Raw genomic sequence first — 17,543 nt, 5'->3', positions numbered from 1 at the left:
TTGCAAAATTTTAGTACATCATTTTGTACCAAGTCAATCAAATGCAAGAAGAACCACCTAAGGTTTCTACACACATTCGTCCGTCTTAATTTAAGTATCTTAGCTTGTTCGAATATAGAGTTTAAAAGGTAAAAAAAAGATATTTGTAATTCTCGTGACTTAAATTAAAAATGTGTACAGTTATTAAATCTTGTGATTTCAAATATGTCATAATTTTGAAACTGAAAAAACTTATGAAATATAGAAATAAACGTTTTTTTTTTTTAGACAGACTTAAAAAAAAAAAGTATGATATTAAATTGAACGGAGAAAGTATCACATTTAACGAATTTCTTTTACTAAACATAGAATTAGATATTTAAAACTAAAATTAAAATAATTTGAAAATAAGACAAAGTTTATTTAAGCTATATTAAAAAGAAATTACACCATCGTTATAATACGTACTTTTAAAATCCGTCAATTTTTTTTTAATCAAATTAATTAAAAATGTACAACCCAATTGGTGCAGACTAATTGCTCCATTCTTAATCAGATATCTCAATTTTGAGTCCGTAGGAACCAAACCAAATCCTATTTCGACCGCCACCTTAAGAAATGGACCCTACAATACAAATTCGAATTTTGTTAGATGGTGAAAAGTAAAAAATTTCATTAAGGTTATTGAAGATTTAATATATAAACATGAATGTTCGACTAATCATCCTTCAACGCACTAACATATGACCCAAGTTGTTTGGACTCTTCAAGATTGTTATCGCATTTGTGTCGAATTCTCCAAAAATGCACTATTTTGGAAGGATCCAATACGCATTCAACGTCGCTTTTGAACAGTCCGAGGAACAAAACATATGATTACATCATTATTATCGGGCTTGAAACAGATACCAGATATCAAGTAGGAAATCAAAAAAGAAAAGACAAAGTATACCCTACCACTCAAATTGCTACTTTTGAAGGATCTGCTATGTAATCGATGACGTTTTTGAAGAGTCTGAACAACATAGTATATGATTGCACCTTTATTAACGGGCCTCAAAACAAATACTAGATATCGAGTAGGAAACCAAAAAGAAAAAAACAGTCTACCTTATCTTCCAAGTCAGTCTACCTTATCTTCCAAGTTACTACTTTTGAAGAATTTGATACGCACTTTATAACGTTTTGAACAGTCTGAGCAACATAACATATGATTACTCCATTGCTATCAGGCCTCGAAATGAACACCAGATATCAAGTAGGAAATCAAAAAGAAAAAGACAAGGTATACCCTACCACCCAAATTGCTACTTTTTTGAAGGATTTGATGCACACCTGATGACGTTTTTGAAGAGTCCGATCAACACAACATATGATTGTGCCATTATTATCAGGCCTCGAAATTGATACCAGATATCGAGTAAGAAACCAAAAAGGAAAAGAAAAATATACCCTACCATCCAAATTGCTATTTTGAAGGATTCAATACGCATTCAATGATGTTTTTGAAAAGTCCGAACAGCATAGCATATGATTATATTGTTATTGTCATATGTCGAAACGGATACCAAATATCGAGTAGGAAACCAAAAAGAAAAAGACAAAGTATACCCTACCACCCAAATTGCTACTTTTGAAGGATTCGATACATATCGGATAACATTTTTAAAGAGTCCGAGCAACATAACATATGATTACGCTGTTATTCTCGGGCCTCGAAACGAATACCAAATATCCAGACCCTACCACTGAAGTTGCTACTTTTGAAGGATCTAATACGCAATCAATGACATTTTTAAAGATTTCGAGCGACATAACATATGACTGTATTGTTATTATCAAGTCTCGAAATAGATATCAGATAATATCGAATAAAAAAAAAGAAGACAAAGTATACCCTACCACTTTGAAGAATCTGATACGCACCCTATAACAATTTTGAAGAGTCCGAACAATATAACATACGATTACGCTGTTATTATCAGATCTCGAAACAAATACCAGATATCGAGTCGGAAACCAAAAAGGAAAAGACAAAGTATACCCTACCGGCCACCAAAATTGCTACTTTTGAAGGATCTGACACGCACTCGATGACCTTTTTTAAGAGTCCAAAAAATATAACTCACGATTATGCCGTTATTATCTGGTCTCGAAATGAATACCAGATATCGAGTAGGAAACAAAAAAAGGAAAAGACAAAGTATACCCTACCTCCCAAAATACTACTTTTTGTAGGATCTTATACACACCCGATGACGTTTTTTAAGAGTCCAAAAAATATAACTTACGATTATGTCGTTATTATCAGGCCTCAAAACGGATACCAAATATCGAATAGAAAATCAAAAATGAAAAAAAAAGTATATCCTACCTCCCAAAATATAGTTTTTTGAAGGATCTTATACGCACTCGATGATGTTTTTGAAGGGTCCAAAAAATATAACTTACGATTATATCATTATTATCAGATCTCGAAATGAATACCAGATATCGAGTAGGAAACAAAAAAAAAAAAAAAGGAAAAGACAAAGTATACCCTAACACCCAAATTGCCGTCGTAGATAATATGTGCTGATTGCTGACAATGCATTTCCATAAAAACCACATATAATTATTTTACTATAAATACCCCTCCAAATCTCTTCACAATTTTTCTCATACTGCTTCTTCTTCTTCTTCTGCTTTTTATTACTACTACTAAATAATAAAACTCCAATTTCCTTTATCCTTTTTCCATTTAACATTCTTCATATTCCTTATATATATATATATATACTCTTATTAGAGGAGTATATATATATAAATAATAATTATAATTCTTCCTTTTGCTTCTTTCTAGCTCCTTTTTTGATTTTTTCTGATATACTCTTCTCCATGGTGAGTTTTTTTTTCTTTAAATATTTTTTAGTTAAATTTTGTTATTGATTTTTGATTTTTATGTTTTGTTTGTTTTATTTTATAACAGGCTAATGAATATGGAACTGTTAGATATGAAGAGGTAAGCCAAGATTTTTTTTTTTTTTGAAAAAAAGAATTATTGTTATTCAGTAGGATTTTTCTGATTTAAGTTATATATTTTTGAATTTACAGGAATATATATTGAATTCAAGAGGAATGAAATTGTTCACATGTAATTGGTTACCAAAAGATTGTGAACCAAAAGCTTTGATTTTCCTCTGTCATGGATATGCCTTGGAGTGTAGTATATCAATGAAAGGTAAAGCATTTTTTTCAAATATAAAATAAAATAAAATCCTCTTTATAATTGATTTTATATATATGGATAACTGGTTGAGGGTCTATCAGAAACAACAACAACCTCTTTATCATACAAAGATAATAATAGTCGTGTATATACTGAATATGTTGTTATTGTTGTTTTTATATGGATAACTGGTTGAGGGTCTATAAGAAATAACAACCTCTTTACCTTGTAAAAATAGGAGTCGTGTATACACTAGATATGTTGTTATTGTTATTGTATATTTGAATCGCTTGTCGAGGGTCTATCAGAAACAATGAACTCTTTACCTTACGAAGATAGGAATCGTGTATACACTGAATATGTTGTTATTGTTCCTGTATATATGGTTTATTGCTCGAGGGTCTATCAGAAACAACAACCTCTTTACCTTACAAAGATAGGAGTCGTGTATATACTAGATATGTTGTTATTGTTCTTGTATATATGGATTATTGCTCGAGGGTCTGTTAGAAAGAGCAGTCTCTTTAATTTACAAAGATAAAAGTCATATACACTAAATAAGTTGTTATTGTTCGTTGTTTATATGGACTGCGCCGAGGATCTATAGAAAACAACAAGTCTCTCTTTCTTAAGGATACACACCACTAATGGGATTTTACTAAATATGTTATTGTCATTGTCCATGGGTTGAGCGTCTATTAGAAACAACATGCTCTCTCAGACCTCCTGACCCTACTTATGAGATTATATTGAATATGTTGTTATATTTCTGAATTACTGATTTTTTTTTTTAAATAAATAGATGCTGGAATTAGATTAGCAAAAGCAGGATTTGGAGTATATGGAGTGGATTATGAAGGACATGGAAAGTCAGAAGGACTTCAAGGATATGTACCTAGCATAAATGCTGTTGTTGATGATTGTTTTCAGCATTATTCCAAAATTTCTGGTAAATTTATTTTTCATTTTTTAAAACTTTTTTAATTTGTTTATTTTTCAAAAAAAATAAAAAAAGATTTTCCACTCGATATTCGGTACCTGTTAAAGACATTGTCATTTATAAGTTGTGAATTTGATACCTGTAATTAAGGATAAAGTACTTTATTCTGCTTTATTGTAATATTTTATGATCTGATTATACGGTCGTTTGAAAAAAAAAATGAATAATTTATTATAACATGTTAAATTACACCTAATGTAAAGAATCTTATGATTAAATGTTTTACTAAAACCCCATATGATTCAATGAATCAAGTTGACTTTTTCTAAAGGCCATGTGTTTATTTATTTTCATTCCTATTTTCTTGGGATTTATTTAATTTTTTTTATTTTGAATAATTTGTGAATTTTGACTTATTCTTATTTTTTTGGTTGTTTTTTTTTTTTTGTAATAAATAAATGCAGAAAAAAAGGAGAATAAAAAGAAAATGAGAATATTGATGGGTGAATCCATGGGAGGAGCTGTAGCTCTTCTTTTACACAGAAAACAACCTGAATTTTGGGATGGCGCTGTTTTAATTGCTCCAATGTGTAAGGTATGTTTGTTTTAAGGGTTCGACAGAATTCAGAAATTTTAGTTTGAACTTTTTTTTACGTTAAAAGTTTATTTAATATGATAAATAATTTATTCGTAATTTAATAAGTTATTTCCTTCGTTTAGCTTTATTTGTTCACATTTCTACTGACACATGTGAATTAAGAAACAATAAATGATAAGGATAATTTTTTCATATTATCCTAGCAATATAATAAATTTAATGCTTTGAGAAAAACATTCGACAATGAATCGTATTTAATTCTAAGGAAAAAATTAGTAGAATTAGTTAAGTTATGCATTGATTTTATAAATTGGACAAGTATTATAGATATTTCAAAATTAAAAAATGGATAATTAAAGATGGATGTGAGAGAATTTTTTTTTTGATAACTATAGTGTTCGAGCCAATTTTCACATAACTTGATTAATTTCACAAAATATCTGTCACCCTTTCGGTATTTAAAAATTCGAAATTGTAAACCAACCACCTCCTCTTTGGAAAGAAGATTCCTATATTTTATTTTTTATTTCCACTTGTGTTTTATTTAATAAATAAAAAATATTTTTTTCTTTTAGAGGGGGTGGAGTGGGGTACTGGGTGTAGGGAGTGGTTAGTGTTTTGACCATATTAATTAGAACGTGTAAGCAGGCTTGGTTCATGGAAAAGCAAATTGTTTTTACTTGGTTTTGGTCAAATCTAATTAATTGTTAATATAATAATTAAATAAAATTAACAGTCCTTTTCAGTGAATAAATAAATAAAGTTGCTGAACTTTTTAGTTTTTTTTTTTTCCCTATTTGGTCCCTTGCATGGGGCATAAGGGTGGGTGGTATTTTGCATGTTTTAAATTTTATTTTATATAATATTATAATTAAATTAAATGGACAAATCTATATAGTAAAAATTCATATAGTCGAACTCAATTTTTTTGAAATCAGATTTCTTTTTGCTATTGTTTTTAAAATTTATTTTGGGGTTAGGTTGAAGAAATGTTGCAACCATTTGACACTTTACTTACCCTATGAAAGCAACTTAATTACCTAATTTGTCTAAGTTATTGCTGGTTTGGTACGTGAGATAAGGAGTAATTAATTTTATAATGAATTTACTTCATACTTGATCTAAATAAAATTTGTGGAATAATTTATCTCGAGATTAGTTATTACGGGATTGTAGCATTATTTTATTCCATTTTAAGTGTGTAATAACAATCTCGAAATAACTTATTTTCCAACCAAACGAGCACTTAGGTGCACCTTGACAATAACATTACTATTTTGTTTTTGTTTTTATTTTTCTAAAAATTTATAATTGTGATATTCGAGTCAACTATGTGTACCTTGACTAATTTTAGATGACGCATGTCACCGCTTTTTTTTTTTGGTTTCCAACGCGTGTCACCTCTTACTACCAACAATTGCTAAATAACTCTCCATCAACATTCGGCAAAATGAAAAGAAATCACCTAATATTAGCGATTGTCATTTTGATTAGACGCTCAACTAACTCCACGAAAACGAAATCAATTTGCATAATAATTGAATTATTAGTACCAAACCTTCAATTTGTTTTTTTTTTCTAAACTATTAATTTTGTGTTTAAATTGACATTTACTAACTTTATGGAAACAAGCTTTGATAATATCCACAATTATATTGATTAGTTTAAAGTTTGTTTGGTTTGGTTGTAGAGTGTCTCTTTTGCGTCACTAATAATAGCCTCTAAAAATCAAAGAGATATTTTATGAAAATTATCATCATGCAATTTAAATGATCTTTTTTTTCTCTCATTATACATCGAGTTTCAAACCGTGTCCCACTAATCCTCACGAAAAATTTTAGTTATAAAAGAAGGTAAAAAGGAAACACATGTTATTTTGTGAATTAGACGCACGTCATTGATTTAAACTCTGTTATAGATAAAAGTATAGTATTTACGTAGAAAAGAATAGAGCTAGGAACATGCATGTCCCTTGATTAATTTTAAACCATGCACCACTAACCCTCGAAAGATTTCTTGATTATATAAAAAGGGTTGATCAAAGTGTTAATTTTGTAATTGACTTCTCCATTTTTTCATATTTTTGTCTTGAGTTTTGTGTGTTGTATCTGGTACCTCTATTATATTTTCTAATTGATTATTTTTTATCTTGAACCGATGGTCTATCAGAACCTCTCTATAATTTTGTGTGTTATGTTTTTATTGATTTTTTCATTTTTTTCTTTCAAACAGATTGCAGAAGATATGAGGCCACATCCAATGGTGATAAGTGTTTTGACCAAACTTTGCAATTTTATTCCAACATGGAGAATAGTTCCAACTCAAGATGTTGTTGATTTAGCTTTTAGAGACCCTCAAGTTAGAAAAGAGGTAACAACTTTATTTTCTTATTGATATTTTCTTTTTTAGAGGGTGATAAAATTAGTTCATACACTGGGTATATTATTGTTGTTGTAGTCCATCCATATTGTTCGATACGAGTCATTGACTTGTCCAAATTCAGTTAATCTAAAAGCTGAGTTGATCTAGGCTAAATTTGTAAAACTGCATGACTATTTTTCAAAGATGGGGCTGAAAAGTGGGTAGTGGGCCCTATTTCATTTAGACAAGCTTAAATTTTGTTCAAACTGTCCATTTATCACCCTCTAATATAAGTAAAACTTACATAAATCTCATTAAGTTTATCCAAAATCACTTTTTATCCCTATTCTTTGCTAAATTTCAAATAATCCCTTATTTCGTAATTTTTGGATACATAATTAACATCTGAATACATAATTTTGAAGTTGAGATACATAATTTTGAATTAAAAAATGTAACAATTAATTACTTCATTTTTGCTCGGATACATAATTAACATTTGGATACATAATTTTAATCACTGAGATGCATCAATTTCTAAAACCATTTAACATTAACTAGACCAATGAGAGATACATAATTTGAATTATGTATCTGAAAATTGATGTGTTTTTGAATTATGTATCTGAAAATTGATGTGTTTGTGAATGTATCTGGCTCTTTTTTTTTTAAAAAAAAGAGATTTAGGTAATTAATAAAAGTGATAGGGATTATGTAGTTTAGTAAAGAAAAGTTGTAATGTCATGTAATTTTTCCCTAATATATTATATGAAGCAGCATATCTAGTAAGGATTCATATAGCCGACCTGAACTTGTTTGTGACTGCAGATTAGAAACAACCCATATTGCTACAAGGGAAAGCCCAGGCTACAAACAGCACACCAACTAATGACAGTCAGTATGGATTTAGAACAAAGACTTGAAGAAGTGACATTGCCATTTCTCATAGTTCATGGTGAAGATGACACTGTCACTGATCCCTCTGTAAGCAAACTCCTATACGAAAAGGCATCGAGCGTCGATAAGAGCTTCAAGTTGTACCCCGGGATGTGGCATTCGCTCTCCTACGGTGAATTTCCACAGAATAGAGACATCGTCTTCGCGGACATTGTCAAGTGGTTAGAGGAGAAAATAAGGATGGGTAACTCAAGGCTAGAGAGGCAACAAAAGCAAGCAAATGATCAAAAAATCAGCAGCAGTTAGGAAATGTGGATTTGATTTTCTTGTAAATTAAAAAAAAAAAAAAAAAAAAAAAAAAACAAAAAAAAAAGGGGACAATACAAAATTTTTTTTTTTTTTTTTTTGCCACTAGTTCTACTTTATAATGTTCAGTTAAAGAGTTCATAAGGTGTTATATGTTAGAAGCTATGTTGCTCGGACTCTTCAAATGTTGAGAATACAAATTTCACAAGATGTTATTTGTCAAGCTATATTTCCTCAAACCCTCTTAGTGCAGAGTTACAAATTTCACAAGATGTGTCAAGGTATGTAATCCAAAGAGTCCGGAGCTAAAAGAAAGAGTCCGGAGCTAAAAGAAATAGTTTTTCAAGTGTAGGAGTCAAAATGGACAGTTCGTTTTTTTTTTTATGTAACAAGACGGATAGTTCGCCTAAAAATGGGCAAACAAAAACCAACACCATTAACACCGTTTGGCAAATAGTTTGGTGCAGGAAAAAAGACATATTAATAGGGTTTGCCCAAAGAGGGGCAAAACCACAACTTTATATATATTTTTTAGTAGTTCAGTCCATTTGTGAGCAAAACTACTTTCACAAATTTCACAAATGTTGAGCTAAAACACTTCAAAGATGCTTTCTTGTAATCGTAGCACACTGTTTTCCCCAAAAGATATCACATTAATAACACTATTTTTATATGTGGTTCCTTTCCTTTCCTTTTATTGTTTGCACATCCAACAACAAAAATGTTGCCGAACCCATGTCTACAGACTCAGAGGCGGAGAAACCGACACACGCACCCCACGACGTTATAGAGGAAATCAGTGGAGTATGCCTTCTTCATTGCTCCATAATATGCTAACAGAATAGCATATCAAAATTTTAACAAAAGTTTCTCAAACATACTCTCATAGAGGATGAAATAAATGCAAGATCTTGATACAGTGTGGAAGAAGTCAAATGAACTGAATGGATTACTTCTTTAAGTGACCAAGAAATACCCTCATTTACGACCACGAGGGTGCCGGAATGTATCTGGCAAACCTTAGCTCAAGGGTTAGTTTTCTTTGAGTCCTAGAGAACACAATGTCAACATAGAAGTCCAAACTCTTATCCAGAATGTAAAGATATAACGAAAAAGGGAGATGACTCTAGGCTAAGAGACTATGAAAATCAAACCCTCAGAAGACAAGTCCTTCACAAATTTAGAGCAAGTTACTCAATCTCTGCATTGTGACTACATTTCTCGGAGACAAACTGGAAATACACTAAATTCAGTTTAACTGGTAATTTGCTACAAAAATCAGTAAACAAACTAGGCTACAGCATAATTACAACAGAGAAGAGCTTGGCGATAATTTACTCTGGATCTTTTCTTCAAGTATTTCTTCAGTGAAGACAGCTCGGAGTGCCTGCTGAAATTGACTAAAACCATCACCTAGTCAAATCAATCAAATGAAACATCCATAGCTTTCTGCAGCATGCTCCCTCCTATCATGCCACATGAGCGTCCCCTGGCTGGAAATTGACTAAAATCATCACCTAGTCGTAAAAAAAATCAACTTTGAGTGGTTAATACCAAAAAGAACAAACATGACAGTTTGCATATAGAAATCTTTCGGCTCCTGGGCAAATGGCAGTTGATGTAACAAAGAGAAAGAGAGGACATTATTTGACCTCACAAAGAAGTGCTTGAGCATTCCCTGAACAGATGGCATATTGATGTACTACTACAGCGCAACAAGAATTGATTGACAGGACAATTCAACTAATTAATCACAGGCAAAACTTGATCGAGTTTCCAAGCCATATATAAATTAGAAAGCGTATAAAAACTTAAGCTCTCCTTTTTTTTCCTTTTCGATATATGTGGTGTTCAAACCAGCTTGTGTGTACACCTCGACCGATCTAACAACAGCTTGTTTAGCTCATGAAAATAGCTTGCCAAGACAATCGTGCCCACCAAGGTTGAAGCAGATGAACTCGCACCAAGTGTTGTAATTGAGATTCGAAAACTAATTCACTTGAAACTTGCTTTTCTTTTAGAAGACAATTAACAATATTAACTGTGTCTAACAACCCGTGAAAGTTGAAGAGTTGGAATAACAACATGGGGAACAAGGTCCAAATTCTATTACACTAGGTGAATTCTTCTCATCATTCCAAATCTTGGTGGAAAAAGCTACTAAAAATAAATGCTATAATATAAGGTACAAGTACTTGGTGGATTAGTCGAAGCACGTGCAAACTTACTGGGACTCAATGGTTATCTAAAAAAATATCAAATATGAAAAGCTATTATATGTAAAGAAAAGGAAATCTACCTCATCTAAACATGTTCTTATATAATTTTGTTTCTTATTTCTTCAAGCTTTTTCAGAATCTCGCCTGGTGTCCTATCCAACTCATCCGCAATTTTGCGCTGCATATCCATGGGCAAGGTTGGGAACTGTTCGCACAAGTCTCCATCTATCACATCCTGCAAAATAGTTTCAACATCTCTTTATCAACAACATGAAATTAATATTGGGTAATCAAGCTGATGTAGATGAAATGAAAAGAGCATCGACTCTCTGCAGTACAATGCAATCTAGTTAATTTGTCAAAACTGAAACTTGTAGCAGGTTCACTAAAACTGCATAATCCAACAGTCAAAAATGCAACTAGCGACAAAAAGTCATCTTGGTAAACATAGAGACAGCATGTGGCGACTAAGAATTCACTTTTGTCCAAAACATACAACATTTCACAATACTGAAAGCAAGGAAAAAAAGGAACAATCACAAGGCCATTAAATTGCTCATTGTCAAAAATATAAGGCATGACAAAGTTGCACTTATCAGGATATAGGCTGGAGGACGCAGCCATGTATGTTCCATGTAGCACAAGAAGGTTTGTTGTTCCAACACTGCCCAAGTTTTTGGTGATCCAGCTTTTAATTTTCTCAAATGAGTAGCGATTAATGTGTTAAACATTTTAATGGTGATCTAGGGCACATCAAGTTAACTTCCTACCAACCAAGTTTTGTGAAGTAGCCAATTATACTTCAGCATCAACGTCAGATTCCCAAGGAAATTCACCTACATTCATTTACCACACTAGCATACGTTTGCTGCCAACCAGGACATCAAACGAAGTAGGTAAATCGCATTTTCCACATTTGAATTTGGAACATTAAGGAAATAGCTGATTGAGCAAGTACAAGCCTACCTTAACTGGGAAGTAGGCAGATCTGTAGGCCATGTGATCCCTGCCACATAAAGGTGGGAACTCCTGCCTTAAATGCATCTCCAAATGAGAGAAGAAGTCAACATCATCCCTCGAGGTAAATGGAAGCATTGCCCCGACGCTCCCCATCACAGTCCCGTAGATTATACATTCGCCCCCTCCTGGAATAAGTGATGCCCTTTGCAAGCAAGACACCACATCACCAACATGAAATTGCACTATTTCTTCAACCTTGTTTGGGGCTCCATTAAGCTTCCCCTGCTCCCATTTTATTTTTCCACCAGTAGGATCTTCTTCAATCTCATCTGAGACATCCTGAGGTAATCTCACAAAGTAGATATTCCCAAACTTATCAGCTCCTGCGACAGTGTCAAAATCTACATGCTGTGCTGCAGTTAGCCATCTAGGAACTGTGTCATCAGCAAATATGTACAGTTGATTTTCATCACGTCTATACTTGCAGTAGTGGAATGACTGTAAGAAGTGAACAATTGTAGCAGATCAGTAGAAATCAACACTTCATAAAATAACATCAATGAATATTTTTAAAGAATCCAAAGACATGTTATTGTTAGAAGATGTGTACCCTAACCATCAGTCTACCTTTACGGACTTAAACGGCCAATTCAGTCACTCTGTCATAAATATACATTTAGTAGAAGAAAAATTATACGTAAGATGTAAATAATATGGATTTAATTAGTCAGCTGGCTAACATATAATCATGCAACTAAGACATAATTATGAATATAATTAGTCAGTTGGCTAAGAGATAATCATGCAACTAACATTCATTGTGCTACTCCGGGACAGGAGAAATAAAACTTCCGTTACGTTATTCTATGTGGCAATTTTAATTTATGATTTAAAAAAAAAGATAGATGACTTGGCAAACGGATATTAGTTTCAGGCTATTTAAAACAATGAACTTAACTAGTTTTATGATTTTATAACAACTTAATGCAGAATGTTCTAAAAGCTATATATCATTTCATACAAAAAGCTCACAGGCAACAAATCACGATAGCTCAATTGTCATGCCCAGTCATTAGATTACTTTTCTAGCCCCGACATTAGTTTCAAACTATGTCATTAGAATAGAATGCAAAAAACAACTTCCCTCTCAAAATTAAATCAAATAAATAGTATTCAGAGAGTACAAACTACTGCAATAATTCCTCTTACGTATGAGCAGAATATTTACAACGAACATACCTCTTGCATGTCACCAACATAAATCCGATCACGATAGGTATGGATAGTTGTGATTGAGTTGGGGAATAGCTTGTTCTCACATTTTCGGAGCAGTCTTTTCTTCCCCAAGTCATACAACCTAAGAACGGACCCAATACCAGCCAGTAGTCTTCCTTGGAACTGACATAGTGCAAGAGGCACACCATCTACCTGTGTCTTGTGCAAAAGCTCTAGGACCTTCCCATCCTCTTTAAACTTGTATATATGAATGTATGCTGATTCAAACGACTTTTTGGGCCAAAACTGGAGGCCCTTGGCAGTACCAACAGCTAACAGAGCTCCATGCTCCTTGTCATGGAAATTAACAGTGCATATGCTAAAGGCAGCCTCATTATCCTGAAGCTCTAGCAGACAAGTGGTTTGTGTTGTCCTTGGATCAAGGACTCTGATGCAGGAAACCCATCTTCCTGACTCTGACTTAGGATAACCATATTGTTCATCAGATAGTGGATCATTACCATCCTCATCTTCACCATTCTCCATTTGTTCTGCATTTCCATTTTCAACATTCCCAGCTGCATCGAAGCACTCTTTTTTGGCAGCTTCACGCTCTTCTGCAGTGTAAGCTCCCTGATCACTCTCAATCATTATCACCATCTTCCGTTTGGGTTGAAGAACAAACCTTCTTGGTGTATACCTTACAGGTATAGCTGTTTCATTGAAAGTCTCACCCAATCTCTCTATTGTGAAGACCCTCAATGCATCCCCAGCAACCGCTACCACACCTTCTGCACATTGATCAGATGAAAACGAGGCTGCAAATTCAAGTGTCTCATATGATAAAGGCGTCAAAAGAAAATGCCCTTGGTGTATATAACCAAGCCATGGTCTACTTGACAAGCATAGCATAGCACGCCGTCCTCTCACAACAATGGAAAAGAGCTTAGGGGCTCTAAGACCCAAGAAACGTGAACGTGCATCTGAAAGCTGCCCAGTTATCATATCCACCACAGTCCTGAATAAAACTCCATTTTGTAAACCAGCATTAAGAAAAAGGCTGGCAGGGTGATCTGCACCATCCTCTCCACCAACAGAGGCCTGGACTTCAAGAAAAAGTAGAGACTCAGGCGGTGAAGACACACTTTGCAGGCTCAGAACCTGCATACAGTCATCAGGGTCCAATGACAAGATGCGAATAGTGTTATCATATGATCCAACTGCAAGGAAACGAGACCTTTGTCTTCCCTCAGGAACAGGAGCAATATCTAGACAAGCAACATCACCTGACATCTCATGCTTCTCGACTTCCATCAACTGTCCAGTCATATCCACTTCAAAATATATGAGCTCCCCTCCACTTAATGCAATTACCACTTGAAGTCTATTGGATCCAACCTTGACAATAGTTCTCTTTCCAGGAGTTCTCCATTCATTAATACGACCATCTTCCCTAATATGCCTTATTCCACTGGGATGAACTTGCATTAATGAATCATCACCAATTAATGAAACAGAAAGAGATGGAGTAGTATCCAGAAACCCACTGTCACTAACTTCTTCAACTGTCTCACCAATAGAAAGCACAAGAGTTGCATTCGCAAAAGAGACAACAATATAGGCATCAAACTCATCATTGACATTCTTTTTCACAGTCCAGACAGCACTCGGAACACCAGGAAGCTGTGACACAGCCATTTCACTAACAGCTAAACCAGGCCTAAGTATGCGCAATGAAGACCGAGGACCCCTCCCACAAAGTGAAAATATTTGTGGAGTTTCTTCCTCAAAAAGATTTACGATTTTCATGTCCATGATTGGCATCAAACTCTCAACCTGATCGATCCTAACAAGATTCTTTAGCTTTCTTGGCTGGAAAAATACAGGCTGAAACCCTTCTTCAGTTTCCATTAACGTCGATGATGAAGCTTCAACATCTGGGTCTTCTCCTATCGCCTGAAACTGATACAACGCATGATTACCAAACTCTGACGAAGCAAATAGGAACCCCGACTTCAACACACACAACGAAGAAGTAACCGGAATCGTATCAAAATACTTGATCTTTAACTCATTAACCCTGTCATTATCGTGTTCCAACGTCACCTTAAAGATATCTCCATATTCCGTTTGCAAAAGAAAGAAAAACATTGATTTCTGCTTATGCATAGCAGCCGAAACAATCAAAACTCCCCTTTCTGCAGGCAAATCAACCCTCCTAGGAATAACCGCCCTAACATCAGGATGTCCCTGATTCTTATAAATCACAAAATTCTCCGCACAAACAAGCACACCACTCGGTCCATCACCACCTCCCGGAACAGTAACAAGCAAATTCGCCCCATTATCAACTTGCTCTGACCACTTCCTCGAAACATGATTAAGTCCCAAATCCAACTCATAAAACGTCAAATGCTTCTGCGCTTCATTCGCAGCTTGCCCAGTCGGATCCTGATCAGCCTCCGCGTAATCCAACTCAATCGCAGCGAATATCGGGTTATCAAATCCACAATCAACACCACATATTGAAAACGTAATGGTATGACTCTTATGCGCTTCTAACGGCGACGAAATCGTTAACCTAGCCGACGTATCCCTATTCAAAACATACACTAATTTCTGCTTCTCACAAGCACCAATCATAACCGCTCTCCCTTTCGGGTCAATTGCTAAATACTGACCAGGTACTATCCGTCTACAACCCGATTTACCAAATGTCTCTTGATGTATTTTATCGAAACAATTTTTCTCCTTATTATATTCCAGTATTACGATCCGACCCGAATCCGACCCGATTACAATGTAATCCTTTTGTGCACCGGTTAATCGAAATTGAGCTAGTGAACGTATAGTACCGAATATTTCAACGGATAAAAGTGTTTGAAGCTTACCATTATCATCGGGTCGAAGGAGATCTAGGGTTTTGCCACGTGCGATAATGAGTTCTTGTACTTTGCCGCCGGAGAAATTTCCGTTGATTGCAGAGAGTATTCCGGTGGGTTGTTGAAGAGTGAGACTGTAGAGATACATAGTGGTAAAACCCTAGTTGAGATTTGGGGATTTAGGGTTTTGGGAAAGAAGAAATGAGAAGTAAGATTTTGAAATGTTTTTTTTTTGGGGTATAAATCGTAGGGGGTGTAAAGAAATGGAGCTCCGATTTGTTTTGGACCGGGTGGCCCCAAGGGGGTCGGTCCATGAGGGACAACAATTTACGGGAAATGATTCTAAAATGAGTTGTTTTATCTTTATTACAAAAAAAAAAATAAAAGAAAATGGATAATTTTTATAAATATCAATTGTTTAGTACCTTTTTTTTTTTTTTTGGTTGAAAAGGAGATTTTATTTAAATACTAAAAAGCATCATACAGAGCTGTAGCTGAGGCCTGCAACGTAGCGAGTTCATCACCACTACTATTAGTACATACGGTAGATACTAAGGGTTCGCCAGACCCTGCAAAAGAAGTTCCTTCCTTGTTTATTTCTATGAGGAATTGTCCATTCCTCAAAAAGCTGGTTTGTTTCCATCCTTCTACCCACCCTAGCAAGTCTATCCGCAGCTCTATTTGCCTGCCGTCCCTCATGGCACACCTGCGGTCTCCCCAACTGCTGAAGAAGAACCCTACACGATGTAATGAGATTAATGTCAGTCACAATATAATTAGTACATAGTGTAGCTAAGATCATAGAATCAGTGGCAATGCTCAGTTTGCTGCATTTTAAACGCACTGCTATAGATAAACCAAAGTAGAGTGCAGTGATTTCAACCTCAAGTGTTGAAGTTACACTAACCCTTGAGTGGAAGCCTTTTATACAGTTATCCTTGTTATCGCGAAATAAACCTCCTACTCCACATTTCCTACTGCTATAGTCAAAAGAACTGTCAATGTTGAATTTCCATCCATTCGAAGGGGAACCCAAGACTTGAAGCAATTATTTTTTGGAGAGCTTTGGTTAATAACTAGCATATGATATTCTAGAGCGTGATTATAGGAAAGGGTAGCAGGAATAGGATTTTTCTTATTGTTAAAGGAGTTGTCATTTCTTGTTAGCCAAGTATTTCATAGATAAAAAGGAAAGACATCACTCCAATTCAAGTAGGTTCCTATGCGTTTGTTGCTCATTCTCCTAATTCTGTTGAACCATTCTTTAAGATTGAGGTCGTTAAGAGGCTCTATAATCTCGGTAAGGTTGTTAATATGCCAGAACTGTAGTGCCAAAGGACATTCCCTCAAGATATAGGCAGTGGTTTCCGGCTTACTACAAATGCTACATCTAGGATCAATGTCAATTCCTATTTGGTTTAGGAATTGCTTTGCCAGAAGTCTGTTATGTACGCAAAGCCAAAGAAAAAACTTAATTTTATTATGGCACTTGAATTTCTAAATCCATTTATAGTTGTAGTTAGCTTCAGTATAACGGAAAGTCTTTTGAAATAGATAATGGTAAGCCATAGTTGTGGAGAAACGATTCCCTGGCGCGAGAAAACATTACATCTTATCGTTAAGGTTGTGTTACTGGATGGTGGTAGCGATGATTACTTCGACTATGTTCCTGGGAAGGTTGTAGCTTAAAGTATTAAGATTCCATTTCCCATGATTAATCAAAAAGTCCACAGTGTGTTCTTCATCTTTTTTGTTCAAAGTTGTATGAATTAAGTTCCTTAGAGGAATATTAAAAGAGGACCACAAATCCTTCCAAACTCAAATTTTTTCCCCATTCCCAAGTTCCCAATTTGAACAATTCAAACAGACCTCCCAACCACGGATAATGTTCTTTCAGGTACTGCTGCTATTTTTAGGCCGGACTGTTTTGAAAGTTATCCGGTCTTCCCAGGATGGAGTACTTTGCTAATAGTACGGA

General features: G+C 34.5%; 2 protein-coding genes across 3 annotated transcripts; one reads left to right on the top strand and one right to left on the bottom strand.

Moving 5' to 3' along the window:
* The first annotated feature begins 2,637 nt into the window (after window positions 1–2,637).
* LOC107870261 (caffeoylshikimate esterase) lies at window positions 2,638–8,512 on the top strand. Its single transcript, XM_016716727.2, has 7 exons — window positions 2,638–2,859; window positions 2,948–2,980; window positions 3,073–3,199; window positions 3,990–4,136; window positions 4,592–4,722; window positions 6,958–7,095; window positions 7,915–8,512. The coding sequence occupies exons 1-7, from the start codon at window positions 2,857–2,859 to the stop codon at window positions 8,287–8,289; spliced, it is 954 nt and encodes a 317-aa protein (XP_016572213.1). The 5' UTR covers window positions 2,638–2,856; the 3' UTR covers window positions 8,290–8,512.
* Window positions 8,513–9,431: 919 nt separating this feature from the next.
* LOC107870259 (spliceosome-associated protein 130 A) lies at window positions 9,432–15,897 on the bottom strand. 2 transcript variants are annotated; one of them, XM_016716725.2, is made up of 4 exons: window positions 12,708–15,897; window positions 11,475–11,966; window positions 10,589–10,743; window positions 9,432–9,806 (listed from the first exon to the last, which is right to left on the bottom strand). In XM_016716725.2, the coding sequence occupies exons 1-3, from the start codon at window positions 15,711–15,713 to the stop codon at window positions 10,606–10,608; spliced, it is 3,636 nt and encodes a 1,211-aa protein (XP_016572211.1). In that variant the 5' UTR covers window positions 15,714–15,897; the 3' UTR covers window positions 9,432–9,806; window positions 10,589–10,605. The 2 variants fall into 2 exon arrangements, with proteins under 2 accessions (XP_016572211.1, XP_016572212.1); XM_016716726.2 differs by having other exon boundaries at window positions 9,432–9,782.
* Between the last annotated feature and the right edge of the window lie 1,646 nt (window positions 15,898–17,543).

The sequence above is a fragment of the Capsicum annuum genome, chromosome 5 (genome assembly GCF_002878395.1).
Source record: "Capsicum annuum cultivar UCD-10X-F1 chromosome 5, UCD10Xv1.1, whole genome shotgun sequence".
Lineage (NCBI taxonomy): Eukaryota > Viridiplantae > Streptophyta > Magnoliopsida > Solanales > Solanaceae > Capsicum > Capsicum annuum.
Note: the sequence above shows the minus strand (reverse complement) of the source record. Positions and strands in the feature narration are given on the sequence as shown.